Source organism: Scleropages formosus, chromosome 8 (assembly GCF_900964775.1).
Source record: "Scleropages formosus chromosome 8, fSclFor1.1, whole genome shotgun sequence".
Lineage (NCBI taxonomy): Eukaryota > Metazoa > Chordata > Actinopteri > Osteoglossiformes > Osteoglossidae > Scleropages > Scleropages formosus.
The window spans coordinates 28544250-28560375 of record NC_041813.1 but is presented as its reverse complement, the minus strand read 5'-3'; the positions used below and the strand labels follow the sequence as shown (position 1 = coordinate 28560375).

At 46.6% G+C, this 16126-nt stretch overlaps 2 protein-coding genes across 2 annotated transcripts; both read left to right on the top strand.

The window, feature by feature from the left end:
- Positions 1-154: 154 nt before the first annotated feature.
- Positions 155-3407, top strand: gh1 (growth hormone 1). Its single transcript, XM_018764341.2, has 5 exons — positions 155-164; positions 384-544; positions 813-929; positions 1476-1637; positions 2786-3407. Exons 1-5 carry the CDS (start codon positions 155-157, stop codon positions 2978-2980), a joined length of 645 nt encoding a protein of 214 aa, XP_018619857.1. The 3' UTR covers positions 2981-3407.
- Positions 3408-4708: 1301 nt separating this feature from the next.
- On the top strand, positions 4709-11422 carry rdm1 (RAD52 motif containing 1). Its single transcript, XM_018764496.2, has 7 exons — positions 4709-4933; positions 8295-8474; positions 9558-9683; positions 10118-10268; positions 10500-10598; positions 10801-10880; positions 11059-11422. Exons 1-7 carry the CDS (start codon positions 4829-4831, stop codon positions 11146-11148), a joined length of 831 nt encoding a protein of 276 aa, XP_018620012.2. The 5' UTR covers positions 4709-4828; the 3' UTR covers positions 11149-11422.
- The last annotated feature ends 4704 nt before the right edge of the window (positions 11423-16126 follow it).

Genomic DNA, 16126 nt, shown 5'->3' with positions numbered 1-16126 from the left:
GTAAAATCCCACTTCACCACTCCCCCCCCCCCCCCCCCACCTGATGCATGTATGCAGAGATGGCCGCTATATAAACTCCGCTCCTTGTGCAGGAACACAACGAAGAGAGCCCAACATTCGGGAGCGCAACCGTTTCGGAACAACGACGGGAAAGATGGCAGCAAGTAAGTCGGATGCATTGATTTTCCTTGTTCACCGTAACTGATAGCGTTGTTAAAATATGACGGTCTTTTCACCGTTGTACCGGCGGCCTCTCCGCCGTAACTGCAAGTACAGGAAGTAGCCGAACGTTCTCCGCCGTGTTCCGCAGGCAAGAGGCGTTGGCTCGTCGCCAAAGAGCGTCTTTCGTGTTTGGGATCGGCGACGCTCCCGGTTTTTGACAGCGCTGCCCGTTCTCTCCGCAGGCTTCCTCCTGTGCTCACTGCTGCTCCTGAGTGTTTCTGCGGCCCCGGCCGAGAGCATCCCCTTGTACAACCTGTTCAACAACGCCGTGAACCGCGCACAGCACCTGCACCAGCTGGCCGCCGACATCTACAAGGAGTTCGTAAGTGTCGCCTTGTCCCTTCTCACGTCCTCCGCGAGCGTACTGCCGAGCCCCCTCCGGACGTTTGAGCTCCGTCGCTTGTCCGGAGGCATGGCTTGACCAAACGTGCGGTGGTTTGCGGCGGCTTCGCGTGCGCAGGAAGGTTCACCTTGGTTTGGGACGTGTGTCACGGTATGCTCGATGTACAGAAGTCTGACATGTTCTGTGATATATCCCACAAACCACCCCCGTGGTATGTGTGTGTGTGTGTGTGTGTGTGTGTGTCCAGGAACGCACGCTGCTGCCCGGGATGCAGAGGCAGCTGAGCGAAAGCTCCGCGCTGTCCGGGTGTTACTCCGACTCCATCCCCGCCCCCACCGGGAAGGACGAGACCCAGCAGAGATCCGTGAGTGACACCATGCACAGGAAAAGAAGACACCCGTTATGCTTTTCACGTGTCGCAAACAGCTGGTAGCGTAGGGGTTTGAGCTGCTGCCTTTGGACCCAAAGGTTGCACGTTTGAATCTCACCTTTAGCGGCAATATCCTTGGGCAAGGTGCTTACCATAAAATTGCTCCAGTAAAATGGTCAGTAATTGTATGTCACTTTAGAGACAAACATCAGCAAAGTGAGTAAATGTGATGCTCTGCGGAGTTTTGTTTGGGTAAAGAAGAGAATGAAACGAAGGCCCAAAACGACGAGGACAAACGATGCGCTCTGCAAATGTGAGCACAGAGGACTTGAGAACGTGTAGATGTGCATGAGGGATCTAGGCGAGAATTACATCTAATTTTTACCACTTGCCTCCTAAATTTATTTGTAACATATGCCTGATCTGAGAATGAGAAGATATTTCTCTGCGACTCCTGCTTAAAGTGGACTCTAGAGCTTCAACGTCTCCCTGCTGTGATTAACGGCGTTCCCCTCTCGATCCCCTGTCGATGCTGCTCAGGATGGGGACTTGCTGCGCATCTCCTCGGCCCTCATCCAGTCCTGGGTGTTTCCTCTGAAGACGTTCAGCGAAGCCTTCTCCAACAGCCTCATGTTCGGCACATCGGACCGAATCTTCGAGAAGCTGGAGGACCTCAGCGAGGGCATTGACGAACTCATGAGGGTAAGGAGCTCAGCAGCCACAGGGGACGCGCACAAACACGACTGATGGCATTCAGTGAAGTTCTGCGGGAGGACCGGCGGGAACCTCTCAGGTTGACAGAACACCGGGGGGGGAACACGTGCTTCAACACCCGCGGTGCGATCTGGCCCCGGAAGACGTGTTTCACAGAACGTTCGCTCAGAACTGCTGCGGTAAAAATATCCTGCTGTGTAGATGATGGTGGAAACCAGATGAAGTTTCAGACAAGAACCAGGCTCTTCGGTAACGGTGAGGTAAAATCAGTGTGACGGGACAGAAAACACCAAGCCACAGGTGCGTGAGGAATATTTTGCGTGAGGGCCGCGCTTGAGCTCTTCGGTTCGGGTCAGAACGGCAGAGGAAGCGCTGCGGCGGTCGGCCGAGCAGGACGCCGGCTGCACGCGTCTCCTCGCACCTGCTGACTGCGGTTCAGCTGGCGCTCTGCCATCCAGTGTGACTTACTGGAAGCGCCTTGCTCCGTGTGTGCGCGCGTGCGTATCGTGTGTCGCCGCGATTCAGAGTGTACGTGAGGTCACGCTGTCTTCGCTCTGCGCCTTCAGTCGAACCACCGAGGAAAGGAAAGCGAGAATCAGCTCGTTGCCTTGGTCTCAGCATTAAACTTGCTATATGATGAAAATTATAGCTTTGCAACGTGTGCACAGCAGCGGGCTGATATGAAAAAGATCTGTTTCGTGATATGAGAATTAAAGTGCCTCCGCTGAGCTAGAATGAGAAAATGGACCAGTGTGGATCATAACACGAGCCGCCTCCGATATATCTGGACGCACATGCAGAATATTCGACAGCTGAATTTGTTCATGTAAAAACCGACCTACAGAATTTACAGTTTAACCCCTTGGCTGAGCGTCAAACTCCTCGTCATTTCCGATCGCAGTTTTTTCACGAGCTGAAGAGACGTGCTTGGGGGCCGCATTCGTCAGTTTTCTCCCGCCTGTCAAAAACGCTTTGCTTTCGGAAACGGAAACGCCGGCACCACCCCCCAACGGTCCCGCCCTCGTCCGCCTCTTCTCCGCACGCCCGGAGCGATGTAATCCTGAATGACCTTCATTTATGTCTCGCGGCTGATGCTGCTTCTGAATCCTCTGTCTCCGCTCTCGCTCTCCTCCCAGACCTTGGGCGAGGGAATCCACGTGTCGGTGCTGAGGGAGCCCTACGAGAACTTCGACATCATCCTGAGGACGGACGCCGCCCGGATGAAGAACTACGGGCTGCTGGCGTGCTTCAAGAAAGACATGCACAAAGTAGAGACCTACCTGAAGGTCACCAAATGCCGACGTTTCGTGGAGAGCAACTGCACTTTGTAGGGGCGAAGACGGCAGGGGCCACACTCCTGTCTGGTGGCTCCACACCCCTGCGTGCTCTCTCCTCTTCTCTCTATGAATCAGTAATAGCGCTCGCGTCTCAGCGATCTGGGGCCCTGAGTCTGTTCGAAAGGGTGTTTTCACTGAGCTGTGTTAATTAAACAAAAAGAAAAACAAAACAAAAAAATGAATGGAGCTCTTTAGAGCCGCGTGATTTCAAATTGTGCCAAATTTATAGCAGGGTTATTAATATCCACATTTACATTTTATGATTCCCTGGTTGGAATGAAATAAAATGAGGCATCTGAATAATGCAAAAATGAAAGCAGTAGCTGGCAATGATCCGTTATGTAGGAGTATTGTATTTTGTGCCAGTTGTACTCATACATGATGGTACACAAAAGAGCAGACAGGTTTTTACCACCCCCACCGTCCCAAAGAACAGACACAGGCCTCTTAGATTTATGTGTTAATTTAAAGGTATCAGTCACTCTGTAATTTTATTTCCTAAATAAGTTGGTTTCTTCCGAATGAGATTTTTCCTGCGTTTTTCACATCTTTCTGCAGTAGTGTTTATTTTTCCAATAAAGTTGTTGCCTTTGCAGTATAAATATTTGAAGTTAGTGCATTTTTATTTTTATTTCAACATTTCATGCAGATGAAGGGGGATGCAGTGGCGCAGTGGGTCGGACTGGGTCCTGCTCTCCTAGGGGTCTGGGGTTCGAGTCCTCCTTGGGGTGCCTTGCGATAGACTGGCATCCCATCCTGGGTGTGTCCTCTCCCCCTCCCGACCCCCTCCCTGTGTTGCTGGGTTAGGCTCTGGCTCCCTGTGTCCCATATGGGACAAGTGGTTTCAGATGATATATGTGCGTGTGTACATTTCATGCACATTTATATCTGAATATTCAGTTTTATTGACCCAGTGAAATGGTGGTGTACAGAATGTAAGTGATATTATAGTACAATTATGCAGAAGAGACGTTGCTTATTATTTTGAACCCTCACAGAGTACCGTCTTAATATTCTGCAGCATATCTCGAGCCACCACTCTTAGTTATCACTTGAATCGGCTTTCATCTCCACTTAATTCTTCATTTAAATCATATCAGAGGTTGTGTTGCATTTCAGGCTAGGTCTTCACAAAAGAACTCCAGTGCAGAGTGAGAAAGAGTAAGTGTGGAACAAGGTTTGAATTTGGACTGAATGCTTTGAATGGTTTTTGATTTTCCTGCACCGCAGCGCCACCTACTGTTTCACTTTATAGCCATTTAATTTTCACTTTTGTTTCGTCCCTTGGATTTAGGGACGCTGAACGCTCGAGAATGAGAAAACTGTGCGGCGGCCACTGTGTCACAGAGCCATAATATACAGGATGTAGCAGTTTTACATACTTTTTGATGAGCCACTCAAATTATTATTACTTTTTTTTTTTTTTTCTTTGCCTTCAGAGGTTTGGACGTGACCACAAAATGAATGAACTCAGATCATATTTCCGAGCTGGAGCTTAAAGTTCCCGGAAAACGTTTAATTGTGAATTATATATCTCATACATTTTAAAAATATTTCTATAATGGTTTTATATTTAAAGCCGCGGGGAGTTTTTTCGGCATTTTCGGGACACGAGAAGTGCTGTTCATGTCTTGAGCCTCCAGCCCGACAGGGGGCGCCGTCGCACCGCCGAGGTCTCGAGCCGCTGGGCCGCGAAAGGAGCGAAGAAGGCGCTGATGGAAAGGCGCGCTTTTCGGACTCATTTGTATAGGCTGGAGTGCAGAGTGACGCTTCAATGGCGCTAATATTACTAATAACTCCGTATTTGAACGTTGCGCTGGTCTAATACGCCTCGGCGCAGTTATGGACACTGAGGTGGACGTTATTGAGTTCAGGGTTCCCACCGAAAATAGTAAAACGCTCTTTATTTGGGACATTTCCGCGGCGTTTTCAGCAGCGCACGTTTACGTGAGTATTGTTGTGTGTGTTTGTATGGTAAAACACGCAAAAGAAAAGCTTGTTACGTTCTAACATGCGGACACATTTAACGGATGGTTTTAGTTAAAAGGCTTTTTTTAAAGCAACGCGCCGCTGCATGGACATGATTTGTCAAAAGCGGTCAGTCCGCGCGGGTTGTTTTTTCCCGTGGTAAATTGTGGTCGTCAGTGCGCAGTCGTGTTGCTGCGTGAAACATCTGGAAAGTATGAGGAGGGTTGAGCCTTTCGTGATCTCGCTCTCTCATTGGTCCGTTTGGTCAGCTGACAGCTGTCAATGCAATATGCAGCGCTTATACAAACACACACGTGTTGTGTATTATGGAATAATAAATAAGAGTTGCAGGACTGAACAAGAAACGTTTCTTCTGGTCTCACTACTGTGAAAAACGCAGTAATTTACTGTGTGGGATGTCGTGCCTGGAAGTGGAACCCTCGGCCTCGCCAAATCTCCTTTTTGGTCGGTTCTGCGTTTTTCATGTGTTCTCCTCTCTTTATTTGAAATTATATAATGTAAGGGACAGCTAGTAGCGAAGTGGTTAGAACTCCTGCCTTAGTTTGCACCCAAAGGTCACAGATTCAAATCCCACCTCCACCTGACCTGTGCAACTCTTGAGCAAAGTGTTCACTCTAAAATTCTCCAGTAAAATTTCCCAGCTGTATAAATAGGTGGGTAAACCGTCGGTAGATTAACGCTGTAAGTCGCTTTGGGGGCAGGGGGACGTGATCTAAATGAATAACTGTGTAAACTGGCTTTCGTCACACGTGTATATAATCATGAGTATAAGATTCTGTTCCACGGGCAGCTTTGGGGCTCTCTGATCACTGCCTGGTTCATCTTATACCGACCTACAGGCAGAAACTGAAATCAGCTAAACCTGTAATAAGAACTGTTAAAAGATGGACTGGGGAAGCAGAGCAGGACTTACAAGCCTGCTTCGAGTGCACTGACTGGAGTGTTTTTGAGGCTGCTGCTAGCGATCTGGATGAGCTCACAGACTCTGTAACATCATATGTCAGTTTCTGCGAGGATATGTGCATCCCTACCAGGACTCGTTTAACATACAACAATGACAAACCGTGGTTCACTGCAAAACTCAGACAGCTTCGTCAGGCCAAAGAAGACGCCTACAAGAACGGGGACAGAGTCTTGTATAAACAGGCCAAAAACACACTGGCAAAGGAGATCAGAGTGGCTAAGAGAAACTACTCTGAAAAGCTGAAGAAACAGTTTTCAGCCAACGATCCTGCGTCAGTGTGGAAAGGCATGAAAGACATCACAAATTACAAGACACCACCCCCCGGCACCGTGTCAACTCAACAACTAGCCGACGATTTGAATGAGTTTTATTGCAGGTTTGATAAACCCTGCCTCACACCCTACACCCATTCAGACCCTCTCTCCACCAATCACTTAACAACTCAAGTAACCCCCACCTCCCCCCCTCCTGTACCTTTGATCTGCGAAGAGGAGGTGCATCGGGTCTTCATCAAACAGAAGACAAGGAAAGCACCAGGCCCAGACGGTGTCTCACCGGCCTGCCTAAAAACCTGTGCTGACCAGCTGGCCCCTATCTTCACAAAGATCTTCAACAGATCACTGGAGATGTGCGAAGTTCCTTCCTGCTTCAAACGCTCCACCATCATCCCCATCCCAAAGAAACCCAAGATCACAGGACTTAATGACTACAGACCTGTCGCCTTAACATCTGTGGTCATGAAGTCACTTGAAAAACTGGTGTTGGACTACCTGAAAGACATCACTGGACCCTTGCTGGACCCCCTGCAGTTTGCTTACCGAGCAAACAGGTCTGTGGATGATGCTGTCAACATGGGACTGCACTACATTCTGCAACACCTGGACAAACCAGGGACTTATGCGAGAATCCTGTTCGTGGACTTCAGCTCAGCCTTCAACACCATCATCCCACACCTCCTCCTGTCCAAATTAACCCAACTCTCCGTGCCCACCTCCATCTGTCAGTGGATCACCAACTTTCTGACAGACAGGCAGCAGATAGTGAGGCTGGGAAAATTCTCATCCGAAACTCGCACAATCAGTACTGGAGCCCCCCAGGGATGTGTGCTCTCCCCACTGCTCTTCTCCCTGTACACCAACGACTGCACCGCAAAAGACCCGTCTGTCAAACTCCTGAAGTTTGCAGACGACACCACACTCATCGGCCTCATCCGGAATGGCGACGAGTCTGCCTATAGACAGGAGGTCCAAGAGCTGGCTGTCTGGTGCAGTCATAACAACCTGGAGCTGAACACGCTCAAAACAGTGGAGATGATCGTAGACTTCAGGAGAAACACCTCAGCATTATCCCCACTCACCATCATGAACAGCACTGTGGCAACAGTGGAGTCATTCAGGTTCCTGGGCACCACCATCTCACAGGACCTGAAGTGGGAGCCCCACATAGACTCCATTGTGAAGAAGGCCCAGCAGAGGTTGTACTTCCTTCGCCAGCTGAGGAAGTTCAACATGCCACAGGAGCTACTGATGCAGTTCTACTCCGCAGTCATCGAGTCCATCCTCTGCACCTCTATAACTGTCTGGTTCGGCTCAGCTACGAAGTCAGACATCAGAAGACTGCAGCGGATAGTTCGGACTGCTGGAAGAATCATCGGCACATCCCCCCCAGCTCTCCAAGAACTGCACTCGTCCAGAGTCAGTAAAAGGGCGAGCAAAATCATTCTAGACCCCTCACATCCAGGCCACTTCCTCTTCGAACCCTTGCCATCTGGCCGGCGCTACAGAGCACTGTGCACCAGGACAGCCAGGCATAAGAAAAGTTTCTTTCCTCAGGCCATCTACCTCATGAACACCTAAATCTCTCCCCTAGAGAGTAAACCGTGCAATACATAATGCTATTTATATTTATAACTATTTATCACATCTCTCTTACACTCCCTTGCATTTGTATCTAGCGACTATTTTTGTACTATTTTATGTATATTCGGTACTTTATATTTTTAAATATTTTTTATCCCTTGCTCACATACTCTATCTTCTCATCTGTGTCTTGTCATTGTCATTCTGTCTGTGCTGTGGTAGTTCCTGTCACCAAGACAAATTCCTTGTATGTGCGAACATACTTGGCAATAAAGCTCGTTCTGATTCTGATTCTGATTCTGAAGATGAATTCATTTTTTTTCTCTCGCTTATTACGTGGGAATCACATCTGCTGCTTACACAGCGTGCGGAAAAACATCGCTTTGGACACTTTAATCCTTCATAACCAGATCATGGGTGATGGAAAAGCACTATTGAATGGCTTGCGGTGGTTTAACGTGTGCGTGTGTCTTTCCGCCCCCCAACCCGTTGCTAGGAGTCGCTCTGGAGCTTCTTTTCGCGCTTTGGCGCCATCTACTGGCTGAAGGTGAGTCCGCACGCAGCCGTCGCCCGACCCGCTTTCTCCGCCGTCGTCAAGTTCTACTCCGCGGCCCAGGCGTCCAGAGCGCAGAGAGGTGCGAGCGAAGAGCCCCTGTTTCACAAATCCCCCCTGAAGGCAAGTGCAGAGAAGAGCTGCTGGCGCTTCTGGCGGCTGTGCTACGCGAAACATCACATTCTTCAGTATTTCATCATGTGGGTGCAGTGCACATGGTTTGTGAATCCTTGTTCTAAAATAGTGCTGCTTGAAAGCATATGAACCCTATAGGGATGGTCATTGTCTTGTGTAAAATATGAAAATGACCTTGTAAAATCTCAATCTTGAAATAAACTTATGAATAAATGATTTGACACACCTACTCAGTCTAAGCAGTACAACTAGGGGTTCGCTTACTTTTACACCTCCAATTCTGTTATTCTACTGCACACGATTTCCTCCAAAGTGACATGGAATTGGTCATTACACACCTATTATGTCACTTGAGAAACACTGATGCTCATTAAGTAACAGTTTTACCACAAAACTGAGGCACACAAGGGGTTCCACGTACTTTAAAGAAGCACTGTAAATCCCCATGTCTAAAAGAGGGCGCATTAGCTTTATGGTTCTTAAAAATGTTAAGGAAAGTACATACTTGATTTAAAACATTACCTTGTAGTTTGTGACATCACAGTTGCAACATACTCCCTTCAGTATCAGAAGCCAGTAACTCGTGTGTTTCGCCGCCGAGCTTTCAAAGAAGTGGAAGGCTTGGGTGTATTTGCGTAGCTTAACTGGAACCTGAAGCTTGCTTAAGTTCACCCTAATCCGTATCTGTGATGCACTCGTCTACCTAAACGACAAGGATTTTGGGTAAATGCCTTGCAGGTACGTTTAACAATAGCCTAACAGTGAGTTTTGCATGTATGTTCTCAACGGTGCCCAGTCCTTTGTACTGCAGTTACACAAGAAAAAAATTACGTCTTCAGTAATTCCATAGACGTAGTCATTAAACCAGATACTTTGTACTCCTTAGTTAATTGCCACCTCTTTCTCTGGGAAATATTCCTTGACCTTGCAGTCCATTAAAAGGTACCACTGCTGCAAAAATCTCGCCCGTCGAGTATTTCGTGCTGGCGCATGTCCGCACGATGCCGAGGCCTCGGTGAGGAAGCTGGAATTGCCCCCGTGAACACAGTAAAGCAACTCTTTGCTTTGCAGGTTCGCCTGTGCACCAAGCAATACCCAGCTGACTTCCACAATATCAGACCGCTCAGCGTCACCAAGTGCCAGCAGCTCGCCAATTACTACCTCGGCTTTAACGGCTGGTCAAGCAGAGTTGTCACGGTAAAAGAATAAAGAGCCCCAGTTTTCCCCGATTGTAATGTCACCGTTTCCTTTCAGCACTTCTATAATGTTATACTAGAAAACAGCCACGTGCTGCTTCCTCATTGGATTAAAAGTGATGTACTGTATGTATTCTGCATTTTTCCTTTAGGAACAGCTTCGCTTTTCAGCTGCAAGTACGTGCAACCCCAGCTGTTTGGTAGCTTTTTACTGGTGTTTTTCTAGGCTTTTAAGAGCTCACAGTAAACGAGAATTCTTTGTAATAGCTGTGCTTAGGTTTTCATTACGTGACGAGGAAACCTTCCAACAACAAAAGTGTAATTGACGGAGTGTGTGTAGATCTTCACCCAGCACGACACCATAGATACAGTGGATCACAAGGCCTGTTGTAACGCCAGTGGTGCTCTGCACGTTTGTCTCTTGTCTGTGGACAGTTGAAGAGTATTTGTGACAATGATGACTGTGGAGAACCGCAAACATGCACGGTCCTGAAATATGGCTGCATTGTGGAGCTCAATTTCCCCCTGCATGCAGTGAGATGCCGAGGAGTTGGGGTAACTGAGGAAACGTTTGAACAGAACCCAGGTGAGACCTACTAACAAGCTAAACGCACCCGTTACGCATTATTTTGAGGATGTTGCCACGCCGCTTCCACCATGATTGTTTTCTTTGGTGCAGAAGCACAGTGGAATAATCCTTCATGTCTATAAACAAGATCTTTGATTCTGCAGTTGTTCATTGGAAGGGTGACGAATCGTAGCTGTGAGTGAAACACCGGCAGATGCTTCAGAAATTCTCTCTCTCTCGTGCCACCAGGCCCGGAGGAGCTCTGCGTGAAGCGAGGAGAGCTCCAGAAAAGGGCGCGAGACAGAGCCATGGTGGATGCCTTCAGGAAAGTTCTTCTGGTTGTTTTGGGTAAGAAATGTTGCTCTAGTTTATTTTGTTTCTGTCAGCAGCTTTTGGGAGCTGCAGCTTTCACCTGCTCAGTCCATGATTGATCATGGCAAGAACCTCAGTGTAAAATATTGAAGTTTCCCTTTTCCCCAACCTTTTTAAAAGAAAAGTTATTTTAATACATTTTTTTTGCTTCCTTTTTCCTTATGTTAACATGCTTCAGGTAATGGGAAGGTTGCAGTTGAATGCAGGTTGGATCCAGAAGAAATGATCCCTGATGAAGAGCTAGAAGGGTTGGTCAAGGTATTGATATGAGCACTGTCTGATCTCGTGTGGAATTCATTTTTTTCTGAAGACAAATCATGGTAAACCTTGAAAAACAGTCATTCAGTTCTGTTGGTACAGAATTAATGGACAGATATGTGGTATCAAGAAATAATGTTAGACATTAAATTAGATTTTTTTTCTTGTTTCTTCAAAGGTAAATGACATCTCTTGGAGTCGGTTTGAGTGTGAGGAGGAAGATGACAACTTTGCCGATTTAAATCTAGATTTCTCACATTTTTCCTGAGTACAGTCAAGCTGCTCACGTGCAATGATGTGTCAAAGTGACATGTTTGTGTTATTTATTCTCATAGCTGTTTTCACGATCATATATGTATATCTACAAATTCATATTGTTTAGTGTACACTGTGGGATAAAGTGTTCTTTTCGTTGAGAAGCTGCAGCTGGGGTTCATCCTGGGTGACAGGCTGTGATGCTTTTGTTTTAAGGCTTCAAATTGAGCAACCTGAAATTACCCTACAGGCATTAAATTGGCAAGTAGTGTGTGTTGCGAAACTGTTGGGATGTGATGTTGGGTTTCCAGCAACAACACAAATGAATGTTCTGTTTCTGAGAGCTCCTGTAAATTTTAGCCTACTTTGCAGTCATGGTTACATAAGTTCCTCTGTGTTTTTGTTTTATCTTCATATGGTTATTCACAATAACACCAATATAAAATTTATTTGCTTTAAGCGTGTGTGTTCAAACTGACTAAAGGTGGGAGTGAAGCTCAAATTTGGAACCACCTGAGCTACGGACTCTTTGCCTCAATGAAAATTTGACCTGTTTGAGCTATAATGGCTTGGGTTCGAATGTCTCAGTAACATTTGATAAGATGGAACGTGGTAAACTTTACTGATTCCTGCACGGAAATTCACATTCACACTCACACATCTTTTGTTTCACATTACTGTGGATGTTTCAGGAACTTCAGCTAAGTGACCCAGGATGTCATGATGTCAAGTGTCAAAACTTATCCCACACAAGGGGGCATGAGCCCAGAGAGAGCCAGAGAAATGTTAAAAATATCAAAGAAAATATTGAAGATATCACAGGGAGATGATTTTTGGCTGTGCATTTCAGAAGGAAACAAACATTCTGGTGTCTGTTAAAATAATATGATGAGATCATGAGTTTGATACACAATCACACACGGTGCCTAAGGGAGCTAATGAGTCAGTGTTCATCCCTCACCGATGTCTCAGCTGATGTTTACATGTTGGGGGAAGATGGAGGGTATTTGAGACAAATAACTGATACTCAGAGGTTTTATTGAGTCTGGTGCCTCACAGGGCCTGAACCTGCTGAGCTGTCTTTGAGGAATCGTTAGAAAAAACTTTAATTGGCCCAAGGTTTAATAAAAAAAAGAGGATGAATTGAAGACAGAGGTGAGTATGGAAGTGTCCCAAGCACACGCTACAAAACCGCAGTACAGATAGGTTCGTTTGGTGGCACGATTCAACTTGCCCCAGTCCTCTGAAATAATAGCAGCTCCTTCTGCAGATGGCTTGACAACATTCCAGCGCAGCGCGTTCGGATGCTTACTTTAATACACGATGACTAGCATCTCGTCTGAACTGCTAAGAATCGTAAATCCAAGCGAAGAAAAGGCTGTACAGTCACAATTTGGAGGAGTCCAGGCAGGAAACAGACCTCCGTCAGGGTGGTTTAACTGCCCTGCGTCTTGAGTCATTCAGGAACACATTCTTCTTCCAAAAGTAAGACTGATATTAACTGGCTACGAAAGAATGTGGTCCTTCTCGATACTGCTCAGCTGTATATTTAGTGGCATTTTAACAGATATAAGTGGACAGACTCCACATCTATTAAAATGCCCCAAAAAGCTGTTTTAACTGCAATTTCTGATGTGTTGGGGGAAAACTCAGTAACACTGAATGTAGAACAATTACATCTTGAAGTCTGTGTCATAGCAAAGCCAAATCAGGTCAAGTATAATGAACTTCCTTAACAAGGGGTATAAAACAGGTGAATTACATCCACCTGCGATCCACCACTGAGGTTCAACTTACTTTCCCAGATAGAGCAGAGTAGTTTTTGTAGTTCACTGTAAATGGAGGTAAAGTTTAAAATTCTCTTTCTAATGGGTTCCCAGAAACAGTTTTTCAGAGGGGTCCAGCGAGGTACATCCTGGATGATGGGTCTAAGAGAAGAGGAGTGCAGGCTGAGATGTTTCCAGGTTCATCAGTGTCAAGCTGAAGCTGCCTTGATCCCACTGTTCCATCTGGGGGGCAACGAAGCTGCTCAGATAGTTCAACGTCACACTGGTTGCTCTCTGTCTCATGGACCTTTTCCCAGATCATTCTGTAATTGTGTCTTTTATCAGAAGAAGACGCAAGGAGACCACTTGTGATGAAAAGCCACATTACGTGCCGCATTAGCAGTGTGATCTGATGAACCCAAAGTGCAACTATCCGCTCTTAACGGAAAGTAGTATGTGAGGTGTGAACCAAACGGTGCACGTCGTCCTGCTGACATTTGCAAGCATGCTGGAGATCCTCTTCTGCTCCGGATGCTTTGCAGGACTAGAGACAGGCTGGCTTGGACAGATTGAGAAGAAGGAGGCTGATCCATAATACGGCCTCCCGTGACCTCACGGATGTCCCGTTCCGCCCCTGTGGTTTGGAACGTGAGTCGCTTTCTGGCCTCTAAAGGCGCCCCGAGAGCAACAGTGGAGCGGCCCAACTGGAAGAAAGAGAAGGTCCCCCACTGAGTGCCTGACCTGGAAGAGCAATGCAAGGTTGTGAGGTAAGTGCAAGTCATCTTAACATTGTCAAAGTGTCTTCAGTCGGAGGCCTTTTTTCCGTCTCATTTATTCCGTCTCATTTTTAATAACCTAATCCCATATCTAAAAAATCACAGCAGTTATTGTTCTCTCACGTATGACTTTAATCTCGCTCATCGCTGCTTTTTCCTTAAACTCCCCCCAACGCGCGTTTAGCCGAACTAAGACAAAAGTCGCCCTGTTTGGAACGAACGGGAATGATTAACGTCGTTCCTGACTGATCACTTGAGCTATTCCATGAGTAATATTACTGTCTGTGTCTGTTTCCAGCGACAAATGCTTTTCTATTGTTTTTTTTTTCTTTACGGCAGTATGCGAGACATTTTTAAACGTTTTGTGAGTCAGAACTATATCTTTCAGCTCACCCCGGGGCACAAAGTGCCAGATATTTAGGGAGCTGTTATTGCTGCACATACATAAGCGGTGTGTGTCATCACACTTGGCTGAAATATGTTCCATGGCCCTAAGCTCATAGCTTAGGGTTAGGGGACAGCTGGTAGCGTAGTGGTTAGAGCCGCTGCCTTTGAATGCAAAGGTTGCTGGTTTGAATCTCACCTGCTGTTGCAGTACCCTTGAGCAAGGTACGTACTCTAAATTGATCCCTTAAATTACCCAGCTGCATCGAAGGGGAAATAACTCTAAGTCGCTGTGGAGAAAAGCATCAGATGAACGTAAACGTAAGGTCGCTGTTCTCGGACACGCTAATGGGTACCGGATAAGGATCTGAATGGAAGCCCAAGCTGCCGTTGCTGTCACTCTTGGTATATTTCCAATGCTCTTGTTTTTATTGCACGTGAATTGGAATTTGAGTGCAGCTGAAGGTGCCTTGCAGTATATTTGTGATCTTTCACCGTGTGTAATGCAAATCCATACAAGATGTGTAATAGAAAGCAAACGGCTGCAATGTTCAGCACGGGCGGTGGTTCAGGACCGAGAGGATCCGGAAAGGTGAGCACGCCTTTCATGGAGGTTTTCATGAGTTAATGTCTTAATTACATTTCCCGGCAGGAGAAACGTGGAAACGCGTGTTTGTAGAGGGAACTTGTGGTGCTGACGGTAACGATGAAGTACGTTTCCTTTGCGTCCCGGTGCGTGCATCGGCTCCCTCGGACAATTCGGCCTCATCCGGCTCCTGACGCTCTACGGGAGTCGCGTCTGTAATTATTGCCAACGTAGGTGTTGACTGGAGCCATAAAAAAAAAAAAAAAATTGTGGAAGGGCTCAAAAATAAAAAATTATCTAGTGTTAAGAAACAGATTTGAGTTACTTTTTATGGAATTTAAAAAAGACTCTTTCTCTGTTGGATTAACCGGTCATTACAACATGTTCTGAAAGGCTGCCGAGATGACATGTGGAGTAAAGATGGAAAAAGACCCATCAAATGTGTCGCTTATGAGTCAGTGTTGTTATTTTTATTTAAGAAACGCTGAGCGACGGCTCACCGATGACTCTTACCGAGAGGCGAACGCTAAAGATCAAGTTGACGCGATGGCCGACACGGGCGCGCGTTGCTGTTGTGCTGGAGGATGAAGCGCAGGGTCCTCAGGAGTCCCTTCCTCACAATTTCCCAACCAAACTTCAATTCTGGGGGAGTCTGCAACGTCTCAAACTACTGTGGCATAAAGGTACATAAACAAAAAATGCTTCTTCTCATAGTGACCTCTTTTCTTGGTGCGCATGCAGAGGGTCGTCGCTTTGCGACACTGTGGACCCAAGAAGACCTGCTTACAGTGAAATAAAGTACTATTTACTGGGCTTATTAATTTCCCTAGAAATAATGGCAGGGCAATGACCTTGTCTCACACACACTCAAACTTACGGCTTTTCATCTGTTAAGAGCACCTCTTGGCGTGTTCCTGCATTTTTGGTCCAATAACTTCTCCCGTGGCGCCGATGCGGTTCGTCTGAAGTATCTTCTCAGGATTCGCATCTTCACAGAGGCGTCTGGGCTCAAATCCCCGGTGCCGCGGGAGTTGCGCACTGCCTGTGGTTTGAAAAAAGAGACTGTTGACAGCAGGTTGACGATGATCATCAGAATAGCATGTTGGAAAGGTCCTGTCTGTATAAATGTAGAGTACTGAACACACTTGAATAGCCTACAGATCAGCTGCTGTTATTACTATTATTTAATTTATATTACGATTTTGTCCAAAGGGACTAAAGATTCTTATGCTGACATGTTGCTGATTTATCATAGTATTCCTCCGAAAGTAATTCAGGGTAAATACTTGCGATCAAGCTGACTAAAGCAAAAGTGGGATTTGAATCTGGAACTCCCAGGTTGCCAGGTGTCGACCCTAATCGCTGCGCCCCCTGCTGGACATCCTTACGAAATGAAATCGCTTCTTTCCTCCCCTGTGAGAATACGTCGTTCTGCACATACATCCGCTGCGCTCGGTTTGCTGGTAGATGACGCTCTGG